The following is a 21,778-nucleotide window of genomic DNA, read 5'->3' as shown; positions in this document are numbered from 1 at the left end:
ATGGGCTGCTTCATTTTCTTTGGACTATTTAATAAACATTTTGAGGGCATATCTATGAAGGATTTTACTGCAATTATTTCCCACCACAGCATCAATATGTGCACGTGTGTGTGTCTGAGCATGCATGCTCAATTGATCACAAGTGTGTCATTCTAAGTTAAAGAGTAAACTGTGTTTCTATATGAAGTAGGCAGCTCACACTGCGAGAGAGTGCAGTGGAGCGGCATGGATGGTTATTAATAGGGATCAAGTCATTGACCTTTAAGTAATAAAATGAGCACTCATCCAAACAATTTTTACATTTACATGGATAATATGTACTGTAGCTGTTGCCTATGGTGATACACAGCTGGGTTCAGTGTCTTAGTCTGAGAAGTTTGTCATATACAACAGGTATTATTGAGAATTATTGAACAGCACAGTGACTATAAATGCAACATAATTTACTGTCTTTTAATTTCTGTTGTTCTTCCAAAGAGGAACACAACAAAACATATTATGTTAGGTCGGTAGTGGGGAGAGTCATGGTTACCCATAGAACCCATTTTCATTTAGATATCTTGAGGTCAAAGGTCAAGGAAATGGTCAGGTGCAGTTACATGTTTTCCTAGCTACAATTACTACTAATATTGGAGCATTATTTCACCCTCTTCCATACAAGATATCATGACATGGTTGATATCAATGGATATATATTTACTGTAGCTTTAAAGCTGCGGTGCAGTGGTTAGCACCTCACAGCACGAGGGTGTCAGGTTTGGATCCTGCTTGCGGCTCTTCAGTGTGGAGTTCTGCATGTTCTCTCTCTGGGTCCTCTGGCTTCCTCCCACAGTCCAAAGACATTAGGTTCAATTGACTCTTAATTGAGACAATGAGAGCTTGAATGATTGTATGTTTCTATATGTCAGCCCTGTGATAGTCCAGGGTGAACTCGCCCCTCGCCCAATGTCAGCTGGCATTGGCTCCAGTTCCCCGCAACTAGAGTTCGGATAACTGGTCAAAGATAATGGATGAATAAATGTTGCAATCAAAAGGTCAAATTAAGTTTCAACATTTAAAAACCTACATCACCACATCACAGTGGGTTGTAATTGTTGTGCTCACCTACTTCAAAATCCCACTCCACTTATGATAGAACAGAAACAGAGGCATTCTATGAAAAGTGCTTATTGAGAGAGACGTGTGTCAAATGTCTCGGATTTCAGCAATTTTTCCTTGCACCAAGCGGATTTTTTTTTACCTGTAACTGTGCAGCCTCATTAGCAACTGACAAGTCTCATCTGTCTATAACCCCATTTTGCAGTTTCCCCAAAAAAGGGAATGACCATAAATGGCTGTGTAATACATCAATAACTTGACTTACCTTTCATTCTCACTTTTACAATTTACTGATTCTCTGAACCATTTAATGGCTATGTCAGTTCTTCATTTAAAAAATTTTTTTTTTTTTATAAAAACTATACTCGTGACTCTGCTGCCTGTGAGATACAACATCAAGAGCTCAGAAAGCGTCTCATCTCTCAGCAGTCTATAAAAGTCAGCAGGGCAGCGGCAGCAGAAGGCCACTGTCACCTCTGGGGAGGCAGATAACCTGCGCTTTACACAACCTAATGATTATTACCTCTTTATGGGCAGAGAAAGCTTTTCCTGAAGACAGGTGCTTATCATTTACAAGCGCATTACAAACATCCCTGGGGATGAGTTCAATCATCATTACTTAACCCAGATAGCACAGAGGAGAGGAGGCCTGCATCTGGAGCATAAGTCAGTGCAGATACTGCATGTGGAGCATGTGGACTGTAACGGGCTGTAAGGCGCTTAATAGAGTAGTGAGACATTGGGTAGGTCACTGCTCTGATAAATGTGCTGCTATTAAAGGTGCACCCTCTACATTAAGACTCAACATTACTCATACTTATGTGCGCATAAAGTATGGCAGATGCTAATGTTTTTAGATAAATATTGCAAGTTATACTGTTTCTCATGAATTATTTAAATTAAGGAACATAATTTACTACATCATCAGGTATACACACCTCTGGGGTAAACACCAGGGTCCATGAAGGTTGCCATGCTGAAGTTGGCCAAGACAAAGAGGAAGACCAGGCCATTGTAGAGAGGCACAGCGGGAGAGACTACCTTTGTCAACCAGGGACACCTAAAGACACAAATGAAGGGACAGTGATTAGGATTCTTTTGGTCACACACATTTAAGCACACTGCATTATGAACATTGTGTGTCTGAAATAAAACAACAATAAAGCATGCAGTTTGGATCAATAAACCTGTAATTCTTTGAAAATTACCAGGACAGCTTTGAGCTAGTGTGAATTTAATTAAAGATCAGCTTGCAGGTTAGATACCCCAGTGAATCAATGTGGGAAAATTATGTAAACAGTAGATTTCAGTTTTAGTTTTTGCAAGGAATTTTTACTTTTGCATAAAAAAATGCCAACCAACCATGATGTAGCACCAGTGAGTGTCTGAGATGATTAATGACACATATGATTCACAGTGCTAGTTTGGAGGCCTAAAAGGCTTCTTTAAAATATTTCAATATCATTACAGGTGTATCAATCTCAGAACCCATGTGAATACAGATAAATAAATCAAATACAAGTGAAGTCATCATCAGACAATAGCCAATGGGTTCTGAGATTGTTTTTCAACCCTTGTGTTCTGCATGAATTTGCATTGAAAAATTACAAGGAAAAATGAGATGCATTTGGAATCCAGCCCGAGGTCCCTTTGCTGCATGTCTTCCACAAAATATGCCACAAGACTAACGATTAAACAATTGTGGAAATAGTTGGCGATTATTTTTCTGTCAATCAACTAATCAACTGGTTGAGTAATTGTTGCAGCTCTACAGTTATCACAATTCATCCTGAGAGGGACACCATGACATGATGTACGTATGTCTTTCATAGAAATACATCTCATATTTATTGAGACAATTCACTCAAAACCCACAAATATGCATCTCAAAGCATGTATGATTCATCATCTGGGGAAAGTAAGCTTTTAGTTCATGTCTGATCAACTCGTTTTGAATGAAACTGATCTGAATTGCAGCTCAGCCTAGCAAGAGGGTATTTCTCTGTAAATTACGCTGACCACCTCAACAGAAACCTGTCAGCTCGGTCACTGTGGTTATCAGCAAAGAACCTCCTTTAAACTGCACCAACATTTTGCGTCAAGACTGACCTTCTCCACTGCCGACTGGTCATAACTCAGTCAGTGCTGTGAAATATTCAACTGTGGAGACACCTGAATCACACCCACAGCCCTGCTCAATCACCTGCACGCAAATGTCAAGACACTGGGAGCATCCTGTTTGTGTGGTCTCAGTAGAGATGAAACAGCGTTAGAATGAAGATGTGTTGACGCCTTAGGCTACACATACTGCAGACATCCTGCAGGTCAGAGGCTCAGAGAGAATTTATGAATGAATAAAGTATCTTGCAAGACAGGGAGGGAGGTGTTTCAAAAGAGATACACACACTTTCACTTGTGTTTCCTGCTTTCTTTCCTGCCATAATGACCAGCAACTTCCCGCCCACTTGCACACGTAATAGATACACGATTCTCCGGATTATTCTGACGTCAAAAAGTCAATTTCCTGGTGCCCGCACCCAGAGATCATCTTCAATCCATATCTCCTCTCCCCCTCCGCCAGTCCTCTTTTGCTTTGTTGAATTATTCAGAGCCATGGCTAACAGGGATGAGGTGGCCTCTCACATAACCAGTCTGCACTGGTCTACAGCTTAAGAGGACCAGTGGGGGCTTGATTTACTCTAGATATCACTACATTGTATCAGAGCAATGCTGGGGACGAATATAGTTCACTTCATTCACATGAAATGAAAATGTAGCTCACAATTTTTATAATTAGACAATGAAGAGGAAATCACATGAGTGTTTGGGATACCATTTTTATTATGAAGGCATACTGGCAGTGGATGCAATGAGCTTACAAACCATTTGTCTGTTTTTTAAAAAGATTTTCAGCCGCACTACGACTAAAAACGAAGAAAATGTCTCAAACTAAAAGTTTGGTCCTACAGGTTTTGGTGTTGCTTATTCTTTGAATGCAGTTTTAGTGGTTTATTTCATGGCTCTATAGTACATTTCAGTGGGATTGCTACTGACGCAGAGGACTGTTGTACTGTGCTGTGTCATCACAGCTTTGGCAGCAAGTAGACAAGGTACAAACGCTTAAAAAAAACTGATCAAAGAAAAGCAATAATAGCACAAAGCTCCACCATCTTACAAAATCCCAATTTACTCGCCTGTCAAAAGATCATGTGTTTTTGCCCACAGTGTGTTAGAGCCAGAGAGAGAGGGAGGAAAAAAAGGAGTGCAGCTGACAGCAACCATTTTAGGAGTCTGGGAGCAGACAGCGTGGGAGGAAAATGTGACAGAGGAAGCCTGATTAGGGCCACAGACATTGGTTAATTGTGTAGGAGTAATAAATAACCACAGAGCACTTATCAACACTGTTTACAAGCTACTTTAACTGCTTGTGTAACCATGATACTTCAACCGGGACAGAAAAGCCTCCAGCTTGTCACTAAGTTTGGACCCATTTTATAAAGCTGGAGGGGTTTTTCCTGCCAAATGTGCAGTAATGCAATGAATTTGGTTGCTTGCTAGGCCGAAGTGGAAGAAAGGCTTGGACTCTCTGTGGTAATTAAAATGCCTGAAAACAGGAGCTGGAGAGGTAACCAAGCGAGCACCCTTCAGCCAATCAGGAGTCAGAACGCCAGATCAAAAGACCCTGAACATGCCCGGCACACGATCAAGCCAGAGGTGTAAAGATAACATTTATAAAGAGGAGTAAAAGAGATGGAAATCATATTTCAGGAAAGGAGCAAGACAGAAACAAAGGATGAAAGAGCAATAATCCACAGCTGGCTGGCAGAGACACACTGTCTCCACTCTAACCTTACTCAGATCAATATGAGGCAGACACACCTTCCACACAGCAGCTTTGTCTTCATACATTAGCATCGTTTAAGTGGAAATGAGTTTTGACTCTCATTCTGCAGCCCACCTCATTTAAATAGGACTTTGTGTTCGGTAAGACATTTTTATCCAGAGTGCCTTAGGTTGGCATATGCTTATGATTCATTATATGATACAAGATTCATGATTTAATGCAACTGAAATATACTCAGTTACAGCATAGCAGCAAAGTATGACATAATTCCAGTCAAGCCATTAACGATTGCTAGAATATAAACATTAATGACACAGTATGTAAACAAGTAGATATTTTAAGTTGTATTGTTGTGTTGTATTGATAATTAACTGATCATTTGTGAAATCATGATCGTGGGAAATCATTTAATTTGTGATTACCGCAGGGATAGAAAATGTCACATGTATTGTGATATAGTCCCACTTCTTCATTGTGATATACTGGATGATATGACCAAAACTATATGTGCTATTTTCAACATGAATTATTACCTAAATATGTTAAAAATGTTCTAATGTGTATTTATTATCTGCAATTGCTTAGATAATGTGAATATTTAAAGAAATAAATATATACGTTGGACGGCAGTTCACCTCAGCCTTACAGAACATTTCAGCATCTTTCAGCTCATTGTTTTGGTTTGATAGATTGCGACTGTAATGTTCTGGTTCGGTCTAGCCGCTGTCATCGACCCTGTTTCCAGTTTCAGCAGGCAGACAAAAACTGAGTGACTAGCTGGTGAGCAGTTTAGGAGTCAAATATTTCCATCAGGAGTCAAGTTCTGGTCAAGTTCTATCCAGAATTGAGTGTTAAAAATCTGTGTTTTGAATTATTCATGAGAGATCCCCTAACTGCACCCACCACAAACTGAGATTAGTTTCATCAGCTATAACTCACTCTAAAATGTCTCTCTGTATCTTTCTCTCCTCATCTCATTTATGGATTACAACGATGCTGTATCTGATATCCACCCCTGAGACATGCTGAAATCATATCAGACACACACAGACACACAGACACACACACACAGACACACACACACAGACACACACAGACACACAGACACACAGACACACAGACACACAGACACACACACACACACACACACACACACATACACACACACACACACACACACAGCATCACTTTATGGACTGACAGACAGAATCCTAGCCTGGGGTGTCTCAGAGCCAGTCTCAGTAGGAGCAGTAGGGGTGTATCTGGTTTTGGTATTAAGATTAGAGAAAACACCAGGCTTTTGGGTGATGATAACTCAGCTGTCTTTCAGAAAAAAAGACTGGACACAAATCCTCAGCTGCCACCCTAAAAGTACAGGCCTTAGTCTGTTGATGAAACAAAATCTGGGTGGAACACTTTGAAACAAGAAGTCTAATCCCACCACCCAAACCTACAGAGGGAGGAAATCACTGAGCTTTCTGTACAGTAATTAGGTGCTTGATGAAGAGCTTCCTACTTATAAGGGGGTAGGATTGGACTACTGGCACAGTTAGGGCTTTAAATAGGGCTGCGATAATCAATGACAATTACCCAGTTACTCAAGTACTCTACTTAATTGTACAAATTGGAGGAACATTTAATCTTTCCACCACATATTGTTTGGCAACTATTTTCAAACTAGTTTTCATGGGGTTAAATAAGAATTAATGCTTCCAGCTTTACAAATGTGAGGATTTATCGCCCTGTCTTTAAATAATTCTATGTTGTTTTAACTATTTTGGACTGCAATTCCATAAAAGTTGGGACACTGTGTAAAACAAATAAAAATAGACTGCATTAAATTTTAGTTCACAGTGTTGAACAACAGTTTGAACATTTAATATACTGTCTTTGTACAGTTGCTGATTGAATATATATCAAAAAGCAAATGATCACATTCTGTTTTATTTGCGTAACTTCCCAACGTTTCTGGAATCAGGGTTCTTGTGTTAAAACTGATAAACTTTATTTTTTAAGTCTGAATTTGAAGCATTCTGTTATTCTTTATGTTTTACACAGCGTCAACTGTTTTGTACTCCCACCGGCACTGCATCTACCATGAAAAGCCGTCTACATGCTCTCTACACACCCCAAAGCTATTTGACTACTCAAATCTGCCTGTCCTTCATTTGCCTGCTTTTGGATCGGAGCAGAAAAAGCAGCCTTTGAAGTTTCTCTTATCTGGTCCTTTAGTAGCTCTGGAAGTAGGGAGGGGTGTGTGTGTGTGTGTGTGTGTGGAGGGCAGAGTCTGAACAACCATCAAAGAGAAAACTGAGTCAATCCAGAGAACTTTTGGCTCCGACACTCACTGGTAGCACTTTTCTTAGTCCAACATGAGAGCAGACCAGTAGTTTCAGCAGACACCAGTACATGTGTCTGATTCATTCAGGTGTGCCACTCAGTGTCATGTCAGCCAGCTAAACTCAAATCGGTTATTGTGGGGGCAAATCAAATTGTTTGCTTACTTATTAAAGGCATTTTTCCTCACGTTGATCAACTCGTTTTAGATTCAGTCGAGAAATGTATAACAATTAAAGGGGTGTTCTGCTCCCACACAAGTGGGCTCAAAACACAAAAAGGGATCAAGCTCTAATTAGAATTACTACCACGCTATATGGCTCAATCAACCAGTCGAGTTACATCCATGTCTGTCCAGAATTCTTCAACAGTAGGCAATGATTCAAATATGGATGTTGCTGAAAAGAAGCTACAGATTCTAAAAAGTGGATGCTTTACACACAACTTTGTACTTTCACCTCAGTATCCGACCAAATGTTATATATCTGGTTACATATTCCCCTCCTGTTGCTGATTTATGGCATTAAATGTGCCTACTAAATCCACAGTTAGTAATGGTGGATCTCTGTTATGAATTTGTGACATCATCAAGGTTCAAGATTTTTATTTGCCATTGAAATTCTGAGCCGTTTTCAGAGTCAGCTTTAAGAAAGAGTAGAAAGGGCATAATAGTAATCATATGAAAACAGATTCAACTCAACACATCAAAATAAAACATAAAACAACCTCAGCCCAATAAATACCTAAGCTTCCCTCTGTATAGACTCGCTAGTCACAGAATAATATGCTCTGAGAACATATTAAAAGAGTTGCAAAAGACATAAATAAATAAATAAATGTCAGGGTTTTTGTATTTTCCCTCAGGCTTGAAAAAAGGTCCTACATTAGCACAATTTTACAGGATGAGTACTAAAGTATGACCTCTATGTGTGAAATATTTTCCTTTTTTTGTTTGCACTGACATCACCCATCAGTGATGCTACTTTGGGTGTGGTTAGATGCAAAGCATATTAGAACCATAATGAACCATATTTCAACCAGAGAGGGCAGTGGAACTCTGCTTTTCAGCTTGCTGTGAAGTTACAGTTGAATATGAAATAAAGTAATGCTTCCCTGCTTCTGGAGGAGAATAGAAAAGGAATTGGATATTAGAGTAACAAAAGAAACATATCACTTCCCAGTTAATGCTCAAATTGGATAACAAATAACTGAGAAGCCTGCTTAAAAGCTATGCTAAGACTGTTTAAAATTGTTTTTCATTCATTTCATTTTCAAAGAGTCAGACAACCTTCAAACCACTAAGATGCATAAATCAGTGCAGATACCTTGCTGGAAACTATACAGCCCTACAAAGCCTAACTGCAGTAACTACACAAAGGGTAAAACTGAGAAAAACTGCTTTAAAGTTTTTTAAAAAACATTTTTAACAGGCCAGCCAAATGGGTTATATTTAGGTAAGTGATATGACACTTATGTCTACATGTATTGCTGATGTCATTTTTATACTAATAAAATCATGATAATTTATTTGACCTTTGACCCCCAAAATGTAGTTACTGCACTCTGGTTTTGCATTGCTGTTAAAGGTTCTAATAGTAATGCAAAAACAAAGTGCAGTAACTACAATGTTGTTGTCTTCCTTCAGCTTTTATATTTTGTTTTCAGTGAATAAACATTTTCAAATTGATTTGTTATAATTGTATTTTAAAAAAGTTTAACAACTCTATTCAAACATTTGTGTATTTTAGACTTGATATTATGAAGTAATGTTATATTTCAGTCTTAATATAATTTAATCTCACTTTTTTATTTCATCACGATCTAGATATTAATTTACCTATCAAATAAACTTATAATTTCTATTATTCTTGTTTTCACTCTTCAACACAATGAAGACATACAAGGCTACACTGTATCAAGTTTTGAGTTGGATTTTGTAGTTACTGCAATTTTTATATCATTATTTCTCTGAAGTAAAGCAAAATCTAAAATTGCATATATGAAATCTAAAACTTTGTCACAAGATAAAAAAGACATCAAGGAGTTAATTTTAGTTATAACTCAATTTCGACCAAAAATGTAGTTACTGTAGGTACTGTAGGGCAGAATACATATTTCAGGGTTTTTTTGGTATTCAAATTAGTTAAAGATGTTTTGTATAGGAACAACACATCACCAATTACCAGTCAAGTCTTATCAGACTGTAATGCCTGTGAGCATGAGTGACACAACACTTGATGATTCTGAAGGGCCCCTGGGAGCACTTACAGTAATGTGGTGAAAACACCATCCCATTGATTAGTTCATTAATGTTGAACCCATAGGAGGCCTGTTCTCCTGCAGACTGCCTGCTGAGACCCAGTGATCCTGAATCTGTTGCAAAACTGCTGTTACTTCACCTTCCAGGAAATTATTTTCATTATGATTTAAAAAATGGGAACTGTATTCTATAATGAAGTGCGGGAAATGTATCATTAGTTAAATTTTAGTCCTGAACCGCATGCCATGTTAGGAAATCTTTTCCTATTTGTCTCCCCAGGCCGGCATGATCTCCCTGCCCCTCAGAAGCCCTGAACCAGCTGAAACACAACTGAGGGTGTTTCCAGGTTCATGGCCACTCTTCACATTCAGTCAAAGCTATTTTACTCCTCATAGGATTCATGAACAGCAGCCACTCTCACTGCTAACTCCCCTGGGACCCACCAATCTCTAAGCCAACACATCCCCGAGGCTCTGCATTCACACACGTGGCATTTAGCATTCCACACACAGACACACACAGCAGCAGGCCTGCTGTCAGCGCAGGTGATGGTGATGTTTGCTAGAAGCGTGGTACACAGCAGTTTGAGGCAGCGAGGCACAGATTGACTGGGTATCCTGGAGTTTACTTGCTCAATCTGTTTTTTTACCCAACAACACAATTTTCAGGCAGTCGTATATTTGCATGTAGACTGTGCATTTTACTATAGCTGTTTTTAGTAATTGCCATCACAAGCTCCCAGAGCCTATTCTTGGTGAATGCAAGGTTACAAGTTTCCACATCACAGTTGTGTAAAGTTCACTGTGGACCATAAAAAACTTTCTCCCTTCAGCAGATAAATGCAAAAACAACCTTCTAATGTCAAATTAGAAGACAAATAAAAATTTTAAAATGCTGCGATCTTGGGAACAGGATTGATGATGCCTCCCACACCTACCTGCAGTGAAGAGCTCCGGGGTTGCCACCTGCATGTAGGCCGCACACAAATAGATGTAAGACTATAAATTTAGCAGAGCTGAAGGCGAAGCAACTGGCAAGGTCCACGACTTCTAGAATCAAGAATAATTTTCTACACTCTTCATCTGAGTCCGAGTCCGACAGAGGCTCAAACATGTATGATTAGATCTCCATTGTTTCCTTAATGCTAACCGTCTTAATGGGCACTGCTTGTTTACTGGTTAACCTAACATAAGCAGCGCCAGCAGCTGCTGTAGTAGGCAACTTGGAGACCAGATCCAGAATTTCTCAATAGAGATAGAGCACATTTATGCCACGCCCCCATGGGAGGGGAAACAATCCATAGCTCTCCATTGATTTTGTATTGGATGAAGGAGCCTCCTTATCAATTACATCTGTTAGCAAACAATAGAATACATCTTAAAGCTGCTGTGTGGTGAAATGCACTACAAACAGGGTAAAGACCCCATAACTAAGGTTTATACTGACATTCCGAAAAACAAAAACTTTGAAGAAAACAAAAATGGACACAGACGCATGCAGACTTGAGACATCAGCAGTACAATGGAGAAACCCCCCCCGGTGGGCGTGGTCTTCAGAGTATGATGTGCTGCGCAATATCTCAAATAGAGAGGAGTCCCCCCATCACAATTTATATTTGTGTTTTGTTTTAATGTGGGAGAACCATTTTAGAGTGGTATCCATAACAGAGTCTTTTTATATACTTTAAGGCATGTCTGGAGGGAGACTTTACATTTAAAAAAATGTTTATTATGCATGAACAATCTTGCTAATTAATATATATTTTCATATCTTGGAAAACACGAAACCAAGTCCCACTTCAGCTCTGTTTATTGATGACAGCCTTGAGGAATGGTTGACTTCACTGTAAGACAACAGAGCAGAGGAGGAACCCGCAGCAGCTGTAGGGTATGCTGTATTCCATCCGCATTTCAGCTCAATGGAATTTGCATATTTATAATTGAAATAACAATGAAATAAAATGCTTTGCCCCCACACGCTGCCCTTTTTAAATTTACATATTCATAATGGTCTGTGGAAAGCAGGAAATGTATCCCAAGGAAAACATTTCTATTTTCCTCAACCTCAGATGTAGTCTAACCAGTTTCTCACAGTAAATTACATCACATTTTGAATTAGCCCAGTGAGCACTGCTAATATTACACTGCACAGCTCTGTACCTGTGAGGCTGATGTTTAAAAATGAACTCTTTCATTCCAAAGATATATTCACAGTTGACACATAATATGCCTTTCAGCTCAAGAAACTCATTGAAAATCTAAAATTAAATTTTAAATATGTGACTTCCAACTGAAAGTGAGTGAGATTCTCAAGGTGTTTGTTACACTTGCAGTGTTACAGTGTCATCTTTCGTTGATAACATAATCCGATTTAGGATAACAACATTTCATTCATATTCCCTGCAGAGTTACCTCTTAATACGGGGAAGCATTCTGTGAGAGCAGATGTTGTGTTTTGCAAACATGGATCTCACTTGGTGATAAAACAAATATTACCATACGGGGGAGGAATGAGATCGTGTTTGTGTCAAGGGGAGAGTGCTATTGTCACCTTTCTTCCCCCTATCTTCCTACTCACTGTCTTTAACCACTGTTTACCCACTGTTTACCCACTGTTTAGTATTTAAGGAAACACGCACACACTCGTGCTCGCTTTGTTAACCTTCCCATGTATTTCCTCCAAAAGGAATCAACAAAAGCACAAATCTCTTTCACACACACTCCCAAAAAGTCCTCACACACTCCAGTAAACCTCCAACAAAGCAGCAATGTCTTTGCTCATAATCTAATGAAACAAATGTCAATCACTTTTCCTAATGATAAACAGTTTGCACTCACATGTGTCTATAAACTGGCACAACAAAACACACCCATGTGCATGCATTCACAAACACAGTGTGCTGTGTGGTCTGGTGTTTAGCGTAATCTCCCAAAGGGGTGATGACACATGTGCTGCCAGTCTTTCAGGCTACCCGTGGGAAACTGGAAACCACAGTGCCATGGGTCAGTTGGAATAAATTAGGCTTACGGGGCCAAAGACGCTGAGGCCTAGCTAGACAAGTACAGTAAATATCTGTGGGTATTTAGACCACAGTAGCAAGGACGGTCAGCTCTGCCAGTGCAACTGTTGCCTGCTTATGTGTGGAAGTTAAGCCCTACCAGTTTGAAATATTCATCTGTATGAAACCCAATCTGGATATGGGCTTTTGTGGGGGGTTGAGTGGGTGGATCCTGCTAGCTTGGATGCCCTGTGCTTTAGACAACCATTGGGGCTGCTCACTCAGTTGCCAGGCTGATGTGTACAGAGGGAAAGCAATGCCTGAAAATGTTGGCTTGGCCTGTGTCACATTCCCAGCCACTCTTACACTAAGCCTTGAGGACTGTGGCCTACATGTGTGGCCACTGTCAAGAGCTTCAAGAGTTATGACTCAAAGAGGCGACAGACCAAATCTTTTAGTGGGATCCAGCTGCCTGTTTTCAGGTAATTGGGTGCTTGACATTATTGTTGTATTGTAAATGTAACAATGAGACAATGAGTTGCATTCAACTAACAGTTGCAGTGAAACCAGACAGTGGCACAGCAAAATGCATCTTGTGACTACGAGCAGGGCTATTTAGCAAACTACTTTAGCTGACCAACTAACTGCTAACACACTGGCCAGCCAGGAACATGCTAGAGCTAATCTGACACAATCATAGAATGCATAATAGAAGTGATCGTAGCTACTGTTACATCATCCATTGTATATGATTCTGAAGCCTTGAGTATGGTATCTTAGTAATTGCCATCTTGGTTTTTTGGAGCCAGAAGTGACCATATTTGGATGAGAGGGTGGAGCTGGGGAGGAGAATGCTAAGTTATCAGCTAGGGCTAGCTAGCTAGCTTGGTTAACAAGGTGAGTCAATAATTAAAAAAATTAACAGTTGACTCCTTAGAGTGTCTTTTGTTCAAGCAAACACTGAACAAGACAATTTCAGGTGAGCAAAATGAATCGAACTTAACTTAAACTTTAATAAACTGAAACACAGTATGAAAGGGTCAAAGTTCACAAACACACTGCACTTTGGAAGCGACTTGTCAAACACAAAGTATTGAGTAAAGCACCCTGCTTTATTATCTGTTTTACTCGAAATGGGACCATAATTTACTGAATGAGCATTGTGCTGTATTCAAGTCTTGAAACTAGCGATTGTGATCATTAACTCATTAGAAAAATGTTAACTTTCTCATATAATTCTATGCAATTGGGCTTTAACCACTCACTGATGATAGTCTCAAAGAAAAGCCAGTAAGGGGCCTTGAGTTAAGATTACTTTATCGAGCTGCAAAGTCAAGAATGAGCTCTCAAACTTACCTGACTTTTTTGTTGATGATTCAAATCACAAATAAGCAAATCTAATTGGAAGAAGACCCAATTCATGTTTAAAGTCCCCATTTCTTATCCAACAAATCTATCTGACAGTGACCAGTCAGCCAAAGCAAATGGCAATTATGCCAAATTCCCCTCTACCAGCACCCAGCCAGTGAAGACTCAGCAGTTCTAAGAAGAAGAGAGACAAGAGGAACTGAGCTGAAACCCGAGGAGGCACTCCAGAAATACAGCAGACACAAACACACGCAGAATGTAAAAGTCAAATAAACACAATGCCCTGACATGGTTGTAAGAAGCAAAACAAGTCGTTGACCTTAATGTCCATGCCTTAATGCACAATGAACCTTCACCATCTAGGCCCAACCCCACCCCAACCCCACTCTCCCTGACACAATTATGGCTATTTATCTGCAAGCGCCATCTGCAAGCTACCTCTATCCACACCAGTGAGGTCAGTCCAATTCTCTTCTCACATCCTGCAGGAAGCTGAAGTTGAGCTGGGACTGGACAAACACACAAAGTGCCCTCCAGAGAACACAGCAATCCTCTCAGTCTGCAGCAGACACAATGTGCAGATTTTGGAGGGTTTAATCAGGGCTGTGGTACACATTTAACATACATATGCAGTCACAGCATGTTTTAACTTGCAAAGAACACCTGCCTTGTGATTCAGGTTCAAAGAATATGTGTTGGCCAAACTGATAAAGGTAACACATGGCAAGTAAAAATTGGATGAATTGAGATTAAACACACACAAAAACACACATTCACGCCAAGCTCTGTACAGTCATGTTGCTTCTCTGCAGGACAGTGTTGGCAGTTACTGGTGGATCGGTTGCCTGCCTGCCTTCTGGTCCTGGTGATATTTACAGTACAACACTCACTTACCTTTCCAAAAAATCACTGATTAAACAGAACGAGCAAATGTCGTTTTCACAATGCAAGCATGCCCTTTCTGCTAATCCACATAACCCCATAAGTAACCTATACAATGTGTAGCACATTGGCACTGTCAACAAACCTATGCTAGTTTTATGAATAATAGCAATAATAATGTATTTTCACTTTCACAAAATTGTCCTCACAGCACAAAATCTATCACAAAGGCTGCAGAGTCATGCTGAACCGCTGATGCAGCCGTGTCAAGCGACAGCTAAATTTTGGTTGTATTTTAAATCCACTTCTTCTTGCCGGATGCTTGTCTGCCCCTGCAGAGCCCATCAGCCTAATGAACTGTTCATCAATCAGTTTAATGTACACACACGCAGGCCCTGGCTGGTACAGAGGTTGGCAGAGATGGATGGCACAGGACTCGACTGGTAATAAAACAAAGGGAGATGTCGACACATATTCCTCGTCTCTCACAGCCAAAGTTTCAAGTCAGATACCAGAAGACAAAGTGGGTTTTGGGAATCATCCTGGAGAGGTCCGTGTAGACGCAACTTGTGAAGTTACAACTGCTAGAAGTTGTCAAAGTGTGATAATGTGCCCACATGTAGAATTCAGAAAAGAAACAACTAATATAGGATTGGGCAAATGTTTTTATTTCCCTATCGTCCAATTGTGATTACTTGAGATTTCTGACAGCTGATGCAATCACCAGTCTGATAACTTAACATTTGCAGACCGTTTACAGGGAGCTGCAAAAACATTATGCTTTCACTATAATTATTTGGCAACACTGGCTTGGTTGTCCTGCCTCCTGTTTGACTGACGTATTGCAATAAGTGCATGGCCTCATATATGATTGAAGATGCTTCTGGGTTACTGTAAGGGTACTCTTGTTGCTCTGTCTAAACCCAGATATGTTTCTCATATTCTTCATAACATTTGCAGCACTCACAGCCCTTCATCTATAGCAATCTTCTTGCTAATCCCACTGTTGTTCACGGTATTCAGTTCTGTTGCTACTTTAGCTTAGCAGTTAGCGATGGCGTCTCTCTTTCCCTCTACCTCTATCTTGTTCAGCATTGCAAATGTTTAACTGCCAGCAAGTCATCTGTCTCGTCTGTCTAGTTTAAATTCACAACTATTGCCATAAACTGCGGCCATAATGCAGGACAATTGAGAATAGCATTTAGTCGTATGGGAATCTAATTTGTTAGGAGACATGGTTGAGGTGACAGTAACTCTCAGCAGTCTGAGTGAGTCATACCATCACAAGCTGTTATAGTCCCAGAGCAGGGCCTCACCCAGAACCCAGAGGTCACTGATGTCACACTGACCAAAACCAGCAGAGCCATCAGAAACAAAGTTGCTCTGACTTTTCACATCATTTTTAACATAATGAATAAATAGGACAGCTTCATGGCATTGTAAGGCCAGGACTGTTTTGTGTGATATATCATGTCTCCACTAGAATGTGTTTAAGCCAAACAACTTATGCTCAAACTATTTTGGCTCGCCTAGTGCATTGCATTATAGATGAATACTGGAGAAAATATTTTGAACTTCAGCAGCAGTGGGAGCAGTTAAACATCAATCAAGTCAAGCCTTGCAGTAAACCTAATATGCTCTTTCAATTCACCTGCACCAATAAATGCAATACACTCAGATACTCTGAGTTAATAGTAAACTCAAACTGAGCATTTCTCACACACAATCCTTCTTACTATAGCTAAAGTAGCAGTGTTTCCGTTCCATCATGTGCTCAGTCAAACCCAATCTCCAGGCCTGACACCTCGAGCTATTTCATTTAAATGGATTTGGCCTCCAGCTCACCTCAAACACGGTTGACATCACAGTAAAAAGCCATTGTTGGACTTTCCCTAAAGACAATATTATGGGATATTCAGAGTTGTAATATGAAATTCTTAATCCTAAGCGATTGTCCATATGCGGCTCATACAGCTGTACTTTCCAATTCAATACAGCCGCTGACAGATGTGGAAAAAGATTGAATCCACAGTCAGACTGAAGATATATTTAGCACAAAATACCATGGTGCACTGTGAGCGAGGCTGGGGCAGAGTGGCTGTGCAATACTGACAAACAATTTGCTGAGTATTATAAATGTGAAACATAAAGGGACATCTCTTTGAGTATATTTTTTCTAAATGCTTAAGAATGCTCTGAAAATGACTCAGTGTGCAATGTGAATGCTTAAAATATCCAACTTTGGTTTGACTTAAATAAGAGACCAACACTTTATAGAGAGAGTTTGTATGTAGCACAAGAAGCCTTTGTTCAGGAATCTGGGTGAAACACTGCTGCCTCACAGGACTTTCAAAGTGTAGTAGATGGTTTTTTTTTTCATATTTACAGTGTGGTGCACATGCTCCATGTGTAGTGCATGGCCTTGGAGGCTAAAGGGAGGTTTCTGTGGTGTGGTGGTGGGCTCCACAACAGCCTAACCTCCACAGCGGCCCACATGCCTTGATGCATTATGACAGACTAGGCCTCTCCCACCACTGATGTCCAGATGTGCTTCCCTGTGGGTCTTGACCTGATGCCTGCCATTGTAGTTGGAAAATAGCTACGGTTAGCGTAGGAGTTCATGTGTTCATTTCATTGAGATGGTGCTAGTTGTGAGAGTGAATCAGTGTTTTTAGTTAATTAACTGTAAGCACATGGCATAAGCTAATATCAAAATGCTCTTGGTTTGATGGGGGATTATGTGCTCATTGTCACCGTGAGGTTGCCAGGCAAACCAGCTGAGATGCTATTTTTTATTTTTTTGTACTTTTGTATTAGTCCTAAATGTTGCCAATATTACTGTTATTTTACATCAACATCAAATTCCCTTTGTGCATGTATCAGTGGTGGCCTGCCAGCCAAATTTTTATGATTTACACTTTAAATCTTGGTCGCTTCTACCTTATTGTTTAACCATAAAGGATTTAAGTCATTGCTCAACTGTATCTTACGTGATTTTTAGGTTAAAACTGCTTTATTTAGTGTCTTTACCACTTAAAAGAAGTAAAAATCTCCTAAGCAGTTAACACTGAAGGAATTCTAATCAGGGAAGACTGACTGTAATGACAGCATTGCTCCATCCTTTGTTATTGTTTTGATTGAGAGACCGCTAGCAGCAGGAAATTCACTATTGCACATTTACAATCCACTTAAAACTTAATAGAAGCTGTCAATCTGGTTGTTTCTTTGCAGTGGAAATGAATGCAGTAATGATTTATTGATATCAAAATACAAGCAGCAACTTTAAATTCACTACACTGAATATGTGAACTGAGTCACAACAGAGCTTCAGAGGTTTAAAGAGGAGAATTGAATTAAATTAAACCATCTTTGGATTTAAGAAGCTTTTCGGGGCAAAAAAAATCTTTCAAAAGAATCATTTTGCCTGAATTTGTGTGGATTTAACACAAATTAACCCCACCCCCAGTGTCTTTGTGTCTGCACTGCATTGATGTATGTGCTGAACAGGCGTGAAGAATTTGCAGAAGGACAAAATGTCCTTCACTTCAAGCTCAAACCTGCTCCGTCCCCCTCCCTTCTTCCCTTTCCTCAGTTGTTCCTCTACATCCATCATGAGCCCCCGAGCTGCGGCAGGTGCTTTCACTAAACCTCCCTGAAGAGCTCACCCCCTCCTCCTCTTCTTCTTCCTCCAACCCTCTTTCTCCTCCTTCATCTCTGTCTCCACGCCTCCCACCCTCTTTCCTCTCTCCCACTGAAGGAACTCATCAGTGGCCCCTTCACATCTGCAGGAATCTTAATTGTATATTGTCAAATGAGGATTTTTTTCCAGCAGGGGAGGTGATCTAGATCTGCTGGGGGACTGCAGGGAAGTTGGGCTCGCACGCACACACACACACACACACACACACACACACACACACACACACACACACACACACACACACACACACACACACACACACACACACACACACACACACACACACACACACACACACACACACCAACTTGAATGCATAACACCATCAACCAAAGTAAATTTACTAACATCCAGTGTACATATGGAGTAGCATGGTTGCACATACTCATTCACTGAAGCTCAGAGAGAAAAAGCGGGGTTAGGAACCCTCTGAGGAGATAGTGTATAGCAGCTCTGTGATATTATAGTTCCCCTTTCCCTCTTTGTTTGGGTAGCTGCAGGGTTTGAGATGAAATGAGACTATTCTGCTGGTCCTTTTGTAACCTTTCTAAAAGCACAGAAGACACACAAATATGATCTGCTGAGTCTACGTTCAGCAGGCCGCAATCATGACACGTCAGTATGGGCTGGGGCTCCACGTCCTACATGCTGCAGAAGGAACAAAGAGTTCCATTGATTTGCCAAACTGCAACAAGACAAGACAATGATTCCTTTTAGCAACAGAGGCTGGCAGCACTGGGCAGAATCCCACCACTGTTCTCTGGGAACTTGGGAACAAAGAGAGAGACAGACAGAAGGTGGGAGGGTCAATAAACTGGGTTGACCTATCTTCAATGCAAGCTCTGTAGCTTCATCGTACAGCAAGTCACAGCACAGAACGACATTACCGCACATACATGACTGGGCACATTCACGCTAATACTGAATGGTTGCATAATTGATATCACAGCAGCGTACGCATTTTTTGGAGAGCATCAATATGTTCTTTCACATGAATTGCCACTTCACACGCCACTGCCCAGTGGGCTTTGCTTATTTGGCAAACTTGTTGCCAGTGGACAGATGTAAATATAGGTCGCTGACGTTAAACCCTCAGAGGGACAGTTACAGCGTCCTGGTGTCCGGCACCCAAAAAAAGAGTTCCTCTTGTGATGCAGACCCAGTTGGGCATCCATTCTTTCCAAGGGAGCATTTATAAACCTGCTGACTGAAATGTAAGAGGGATGGATAGCAGCTAGAAGAGCTTGGGCTAAAAATGTGCCCTGTGGCAATGTAAATGGTGGCAAGCAAGATACAGCAGTAACTGTATCACAACCAGGAGGGAACCTCCGGGCCGGAAAAGTGCCTTAAACATGCATTCTTCTAATGACCAGCAGGGGGAGACCCAACTATTACTATAGAGAAGTCTACGGGAAAATGGCGCTACTTCTCACTTGATTTATTATCTAAGTAAACTAGTGTCAAGTTGTCTTTAATACAACATGGTGTTCATTTTGCACTTTAGAACTTTGACCCTTTCACAGTGTGTTTTAAGTTCATGAAAGTTAATTGTACCATTTTGGTTGCCTGAAAATGTCTTATTTAGTGCTTGTTTCTTGCACCTTGCTAACCAAGCTAGCTAGCTAGGGCTAGCACAAGGTGATAACTTGTCTACACCTTCTCCACCAAATATGGTCCGTCCTGACTCCGAAAAACTAAGAAGGGAAGAAACTGAGAAAAACTCACAATACAGAAAGTTGGTAGGATTGCATTCTTTTTTTAAATAGAAAAAAAAGCTAAAGTTTAAGGACTTGAAGTGTTTTGGGGCTCTAATGTAAACAGCAAATGTGAGCATGTCCTTCTAGCTAATGACTAATGATGTCCTTCTAGCTAATGACTAATTCAGACTGGCAGTCTGAATTAGTCTGAATTTTGCCCACTTCTTACTGAATATTCGAAGAGTAGTATAAAATTATGTGTATGTATTTACACTGGAAAGCTGGATGGGCAAAGCAATACAACTAATAGAGTTAACAGAGGTCAAATGGATATATTTTAATGAACGAACTACCGACTGTTTGGGCACAGATATTTTACAGACAACAGTAAGCTCATTTATTTCTGATAGCTAGTGATGTATAGCCCTTTTCTCCAAGAAAAATGCCCTCTTACTCCCTGGAAAGCCAAACCAGGATTTACAGTTTCATCTTGCTCTGCTCACACTCTCAAGGATCTTGTGAATATCATGTGAAAAGGCAGGAGTTATCTTCTAAAGCGCCTGCTGCTGGCCTACTTCCCTATTAAGGGGATTCCACTGGATGCCTCTCCCTTGACACTCAGGTCGTGCCATCTGCTCCGGCTGCACTGGGGAGTTTATTATGGCGCTGACAGCCCTGCGAATTGTGACTCTTAATGAAATTGTGGAGCAATATGTAAGGTCTGATCCGCTTAGGGGGCTGTTGAGACCTTTCTCCCTCCAGCCGTGGCAGGCAAGAGCTGGAGAATCCGAGCAGCGTGAGCCTAGCTGGAGCCATATGCAGGGATAAACGCTGATGTCAGGTCACTGCTGATTCAATAAGGGGGACTCTCTTGGGCTGCTCTGCCAGGCTTATACAATAACAACATATTCACATTAACAGTGTGGGATTTCACTACTGAATTGTTAAGCGATTTTTGGACATATCATCTGCTGAAAGGCTCAACGAGTTTGCGACATGCTGGAATGAAGACTGATGGTCTTTATTCAGATAAATGCATTTTGCTCACTGCATCAACTCCTGTTACTCAGACTACAGCCCTGGAGAAGATGAAAAGGATAACGATTGATTTGCTACTCCGCTGCTATGCAGAGAAACACAGAAACCAACGCCGACTGCATCTCCTTTCTTCCAGTTTCATTACAGCTTAGACACGAGCTCCAACAGCTGAGCGTTTTATTCTGAGTAATGCTCTGAGTGGTCGTTTTACAGGACGCTAATGAGAGAAACTGATAATAGCTGGTGTTTACATAGAGCACTATTAAGGCAATTTAGTGCAACTAGCTCTGTTTTGTGTTTAATGTGTTTTGAAAGATTCTGTCTATAAATACACATGCTGACCCAATTATAGGTGGAGTAGAGTCATCTGTGATTTAGTCTGTTTGAAGCAAGCCAAAAAAAATCCCCTTGAGTAGACTGGGTGGGGCTAGCCAATATTCTGAAAACAATTAGAGCTTGGTATTTAAAGGAACAGTCAAAAATCCATTTATGCTGTAGAATTTGACTTACAAATGCTGCAAATGGTCAACTCATTAGCCTTCTCAGGACATTGTGT

General features: G+C 40.5%; 1 protein-coding gene across 1 annotated transcript in view; it reads right to left on the bottom strand.

Moving 5' to 3' along the window:
• Positions 1–21,778, bottom strand: part of zdhhc8b (zinc finger DHHC-type palmitoyltransferase 8b) — a 74,185-nt gene that overhangs the window by 12,032 nt on the left and 40,375 nt on the right. Inside the window, exon 2 of the mRNA XM_059336659.1 lies at positions 2,037–2,158. Coding sequence (XP_059192642.1) covers positions 2,037–2,158 — 122 coding nt within the window. The remainder of the gene's footprint in view (positions 1–2,036; positions 2,159–21,778) is intronic.

This window comes from Centropristis striata, chromosome 7 (assembly GCF_030273125.1).
Source record: "Centropristis striata isolate RG_2023a ecotype Rhode Island chromosome 7, C.striata_1.0, whole genome shotgun sequence".
Classification (NCBI taxonomy): domain Eukaryota; kingdom Metazoa; phylum Chordata; class Actinopteri; order Perciformes; family Serranidae; genus Centropristis; species Centropristis striata.
Note: the sequence above shows the minus strand (reverse complement) of the source record. Positions and strands in the feature narration are given on the sequence as shown.